The 5,000-nt window shown below is 40.6% G+C and overlaps 1 protein-coding gene across 5 annotated transcripts in view; it reads right to left on the bottom strand.

Moving 5' to 3' along the window:
• Window positions 1-1,045: 1,045 nt before the first annotated feature.
• The window catches only part of LOC113811069 (VWFA and cache domain-containing protein 1), a 29,961-nt gene continuing 26,006 nt past the window's right edge, over window positions 1,046-5,000 (bottom strand). For all 5 annotated transcript variants that reach the window (XR_011398942.1, XR_011398943.1, XM_070128274.1 and 2 more), the window contains 2 exons: window positions 3,542-3,652; window positions 1,046-3,260 (listed from right to left, as the gene is read on the bottom strand). Coding sequence is in view for 3 of the 5 variants with exons in the window: in XM_070128274.1 (XP_069984375.1) it covers window positions 3,197-3,260; window positions 3,542-3,652 (175 nt within the window). In the remaining 2 variants the exon portion in view is untranslated. The remainder of the gene's footprint in view (window positions 3,261-3,541; window positions 3,653-5,000) is intronic.

The raw sequence follows: 5,000 nt of genomic DNA, 5'->3' as shown, positions 1-5,000 counted from the left end.
CACATCATGTCTTTTGTGCTTATTTCCCCACCAGAGAAGTTTAGCCGTGCTCATATTTTACAACAGAAATACGTTATATATATTTCTAGATCATTCTGTATCCAGAGATCAAGGGAATAAACCACTGACATGGAGATTTTTTTTCCTCTTTGATATAGCCATTGGAAATATCCGAAAACTTTTCTTTTCGAACACAGTGCTTTAATTCATATCTTCAATTCTGTATATTGTCAATAGCATTGTGTATATAAAGATTTAACATGTAATGTGGCTTTAATACCAATGAATATTATGAATTTCAATGGAAATCTTCTAAAGTGAATCAAGTTAAATAAAGCCAATGAGTTTTTTTTTTACTGAAATCGGAGGATGCGTGTAAATGGCATTACCAGGGAAAGACCTCTTTTCCATAGTGAGAATAAAAGCTGATATAATTTTGCAAAAACACCGCAATAGCAGCTCAAAAAATAAGTGCTGACCGATTTATGTACTCTATGAGAGAGATGAGGGGGAGGGAAAGTGAAAGAGAAAGAGAGGGGAGGTGAAGGAAGAAAGAGAAAGAGATCATAGAGAGGGCGGGGGAGATGTAAGGAGATGGAAAGTGGTAGAGAGAGAGAGAGAAAGGGGGAGAAGGGAAGGAGAGAAAGAGAAAGAGGTAATAGAGAGAGGGGGAGATGTGAGGGGGTAGGGAAAGAAATTGAGAGGGAGGGTGAGAAAGAGAGACAGAAAGAGGTGACAAGAGAGAGAATGTGAAAGAGAACCAAAATGAGAGAAAGAGAGAGGGAGGGAGAAGAAAGAGTTTCCGAACAAGCCTTGAGCAATCATTTATGCCGTTATGGTACTGTTGACACTTAGGCGTACTGTGTGGAATGAGGTGTTAGATAGTTTATCCCTAGTTCGCCTTATGCCTGGCAGTGCATTCAGCAGCCAATCAGCGTTTATGACGAACTATGACGTCATCAGCCAAACTCAAGCAAGCAAGAAATTAAAGAAAAGACCTGTTGCCGGAGGGGGGTTGGGGATAAGGTGGGGATAGAAAAGATGATTTAGTAAGATTGATTTGATTTGAAAAAATATATATATTTACAGAGCAGTTTACATGCCCTGTAAAAAGCCAGGGAAAGAAGTCCAAGCATCTACCCAATCGGGCTGAACTTTTATTGACGTAAGGGCCAAAATCAAACCTTAAATATACATGCCCAAAGGGCTGCACCTTAGTGCTTGTCTTATTGGTTAACTATCTAATAACTGAAAAAAACATGATTTCACAAAAATTAACAGTTTCCATAAATCTTAATGTTATACTCTGGTACACTCAAAGTCACTGTGGGCCATCAGTTGTCATCTGATGATTTTCAAATTCTGCTACAGGTTGTAGAAGGGTGAACCGTCGTCCAAAGATCACTGAAAACATTTTTTTCCTGGACCTGTAGTTGCTTTGCAAATTGTTGCTGCATTATGAGCATCATTTGTTCTATCTGCATCAACATTTGCAGTAGGTCCTGTCTCTCCTGTGGTGTGGGGGGTCGGCGCTGGCACTGAAGCAGGTGTAGAAACTGGAACTGCTGTATGTGCTGAAACATGTGTTGCAGATGTCGATAGCGATGTCGATCTCGAAGCAGGTTCTGAAGTTGATGCCGAAGTAGCCGAAGGAGCAGATACTGGCACTGAAAGGACTGAAGAAAACCTTGAGGCTGGCGCTGGAGCAGGAGCTGATGCCGATGGTAAGGCTGGAGAGACCGACTGTTCTTTCAGCATACCTCGCCACATTTATCCTCCCAAGCTGGGGGAATTCTGTCTCATCGTTAAGGCGAGGAAATGAGAAGGCAGTGCAGTCTGTTGCTTCTTTAGTAATTTATTTTTTCTGTTGTTTGGATAATATGCACATAATGGAGAGTTTGCATTATGTTCAGGTCTACAATTGACACATTTCCTTGGAAGTTGATTACCCAGTGCGATTTTTTCGGCGCACTCCCTGCTCATGTGAGCAGCCGCGCAATACTCGCAACGCGGCTGTTCGCGGGAACAAGCACGTGCGCCATGCCCCCATCTGGAACAGTTGGCGCAAAATGGGGTGAGTGATTTGAAGACAGCATACCTGAAAGTTGCCATGCCCTCCACAATTTTGAAGGTTTTGGGTTTTTTCTCCCCTTCATGTGTAATGATGAGTCGCTGTTTCATCCTGTCATTAAATTTAATGCGCTTAGGGTGTAGAATCTTTTCATTGTATTCTGTGATCTCATTGGTGTCACTTTCCCTCGGGACATCGAACACAACGAGGTTAGTACAGTGTCCTCTGCCAAAAGCTCTGCTTATTTCGAGGATTTCTCCTGCCGTAGGTCGTAGTTATACGGGTAAGAATTTCTTCATTCTTGCACCGTACATAGATATTATTTCTTCCTAGTTTTAATTCTAGGGCTCCTTTAGTCTTGTTAAATGGGGCCATCTTCAGCACTTAGGACACCCAACGGTATTTGTCCCCATGTGTCGCTAGCTTTGTGTCCCTCTTGAAATATGCACATAGATGGATGGGGGATACAAGTTCTGCAGACTCATTACTTAACTGTCTTTTTGCCTTTTCCTTTGTTTGTTCGTTTTCAGTATTTTGTCACTTGCCGAGATGTCCATCTCCGTTAACACAGAGAAACGGGCCTGAGACGTCTTTGTATACACAGGTGTCCTGAGTTCAGATCATTCGCTGAAATGTCGTTAGTAAGAGAGAAAGAGCTGGGGCATTGGACTTCTGTATCTACAAAAGACTGCTTAAGTTTGTATATGTGACCACAGCATATAACAAAGTGGTAGTGAATATAATTATCTTTTCATCGTAAAAACATTTATCTGTTTTTTTCTATTATAACATTACATAAAACGTACACTTTTTCAGTTAGGATTTATTTGATTATGACTTTTTTGCGTGAAAAAAGTTTGAATACCCGGCTAGCGACACCTGGCATCTATAGCTTCTTTTGGTATACAGATCGTAAAATCGGACGCAAAAAATTCTTAATTAGAAGAAATCTAAAAACATTTCAGAATATATTCAGACCTTTATTCTAAGCACATATCTGTTGCCAATGTTCATATTCAAATGAGATTAATTAGCTTTTACAGACTTTCATTTGGTAATGTGACCAGAGTGTGTATAATTATGTCGTTAAGTCTAGGTATCTAAAGTTTTAACCAAAACATCCTATCATGAATCCACATTTTGGCACTTTTCTTCCGACCAAAGACACCAGATAACGTTACTGCAATCTCTGAAATGAAACACGGAGAAGGCGTATGATTAGCTATGTGTCATATAATTGAAAATGAGGTTCTTGACTTGTGAATCCTAACTTAACGTATTTTTCCTCCCTGTTGTTAGTCCTGGGTGCACCAAATTATCTCTGTGACCATGTTAGAAAACCACCACTAGCAAGCACACATGCGAACGAAATATCAGCACAAAACCATAATTCATTAAGCGTTTTTTATTTTTTTTATTTTTCATTTATTTATTTTTTTTTAACAAGAGATAACAGGTATCAGTTCTTACGTCTTATTCCTGACCGAACAGTCGAAGTCCACGCAGGCCGGGATGCTTGAGCTGTCATCAGTTGCTCGAGCAGTTATCAGATAGCGGGGTTTACACGCAGGGAGAGGATATCTGGAGATGTTTCGGGAGAGATTGAACGTTAGAGAGATGATACCATATATATATATATATATATATATATATATATATATATATATATATATATATATATATATATATATATATATATAGGTGTATAATAATGGTACTCCTAGTCGAGTGTCTCTTTCAATGGTACCCCTTTATTGGCCTTCCCTATATTACACCTTTATCTGTCTTCCCTATGGTACCCCTTAATCTGTCTTCTTTATGGTACCCCTTAATCTGCCTTCCTTATGGTACCCCTTTATCTGTCTTCCCTATGGTACGCCTTTATCTGTCTTCCTTATGGTACCCCTTAATCTGTCTTCCTTATGGTACCCTTTTATCTGTCTTCCTTGTGGTTCCCCTTTATCTGTCTTCCCTATGGTACCCCTTTATCTGTTTTCCCTATGGTACCCCTTTATCTGTCTTCCTTATGGTACCCTTTTATCTGTCTTCCTTGTGGTTCCCCTTTATCTGTCTTCCCTATGGTACCCTTTTATCTGTCTTCCCTATGGTACCCTTTTATCTGTCTTCCTTGTGGTTCCCCTTTATCTGTCTTCCCTATGGTACCCTTTTATCTGTCTTCCCTATGGTACCCTTTTATCTGTCTTCCCTATGGTACCCTTTTATCTGTCTTCCCTATGGTACCCTTTTATCTGTCTTCCCTATGGTACCCTTTTATCTGTCTTCCTTATGGTACCCCTTTATTTGTCTTCCCTATGGTACCCTTTTATCTGTCTTCCTTATGGTACCCCTTTATCTGTCTTTCCTATGGTACCCCTTTATCTGTCTTCTCTCTGGTTCCCCTTTATCTGTCTTCCCTATGGTACCCCTTTATCTGTCTTCCCTATGGTACCCTTTTATCTGTCTTGCTTGTGGTTCCCCTTTATCTGTTTTCCCTATGGTACCCCTTTATCTGTCTTCCCTATGGTACCCCTTTATCTGTCTTCCCTATGGTACCCCTTTACCTGTTTTCCCTATGGTACCCCTTTATCTGTCTTCCCTATGGTACCCCTTTATCTGTCTTCCCTATGGTACCCCTTTATCTGTCTTCCCTATGGTACCCCTTTATCTGTCTTCCCTATGGTACCCCTTTATCTGTTTTCCCTATGGTTCCCCTTTATCTGTCTTCCCTATGGTACCCCTTTATCTGTTTTCCCTATGGTACCCCTTTATCTGTTTTCCCTATGGTACCCCTTTATCTGTCTTCCCTATGGTACCCCTTTATCTGTTTTCCCTATGGTACCCCTGTATCTGTTTTCCCTATGGTACCCTTTTATCTGTCTTCCCTATGGTACCCCTTTATCTGTCTACCCTATGGTACCCCTTTATCTGT

This window comes from Penaeus vannamei, chromosome 12 (genome assembly GCF_042767895.1).
Source record: "Penaeus vannamei isolate JL-2024 chromosome 12, ASM4276789v1, whole genome shotgun sequence".
Lineage (NCBI taxonomy): Eukaryota > Metazoa > Arthropoda > Malacostraca > Decapoda > Penaeidae > Penaeus > Penaeus vannamei.
Note: the sequence above shows the minus strand (reverse complement) of the source record. Positions and strands in the feature narration are given on the sequence as shown.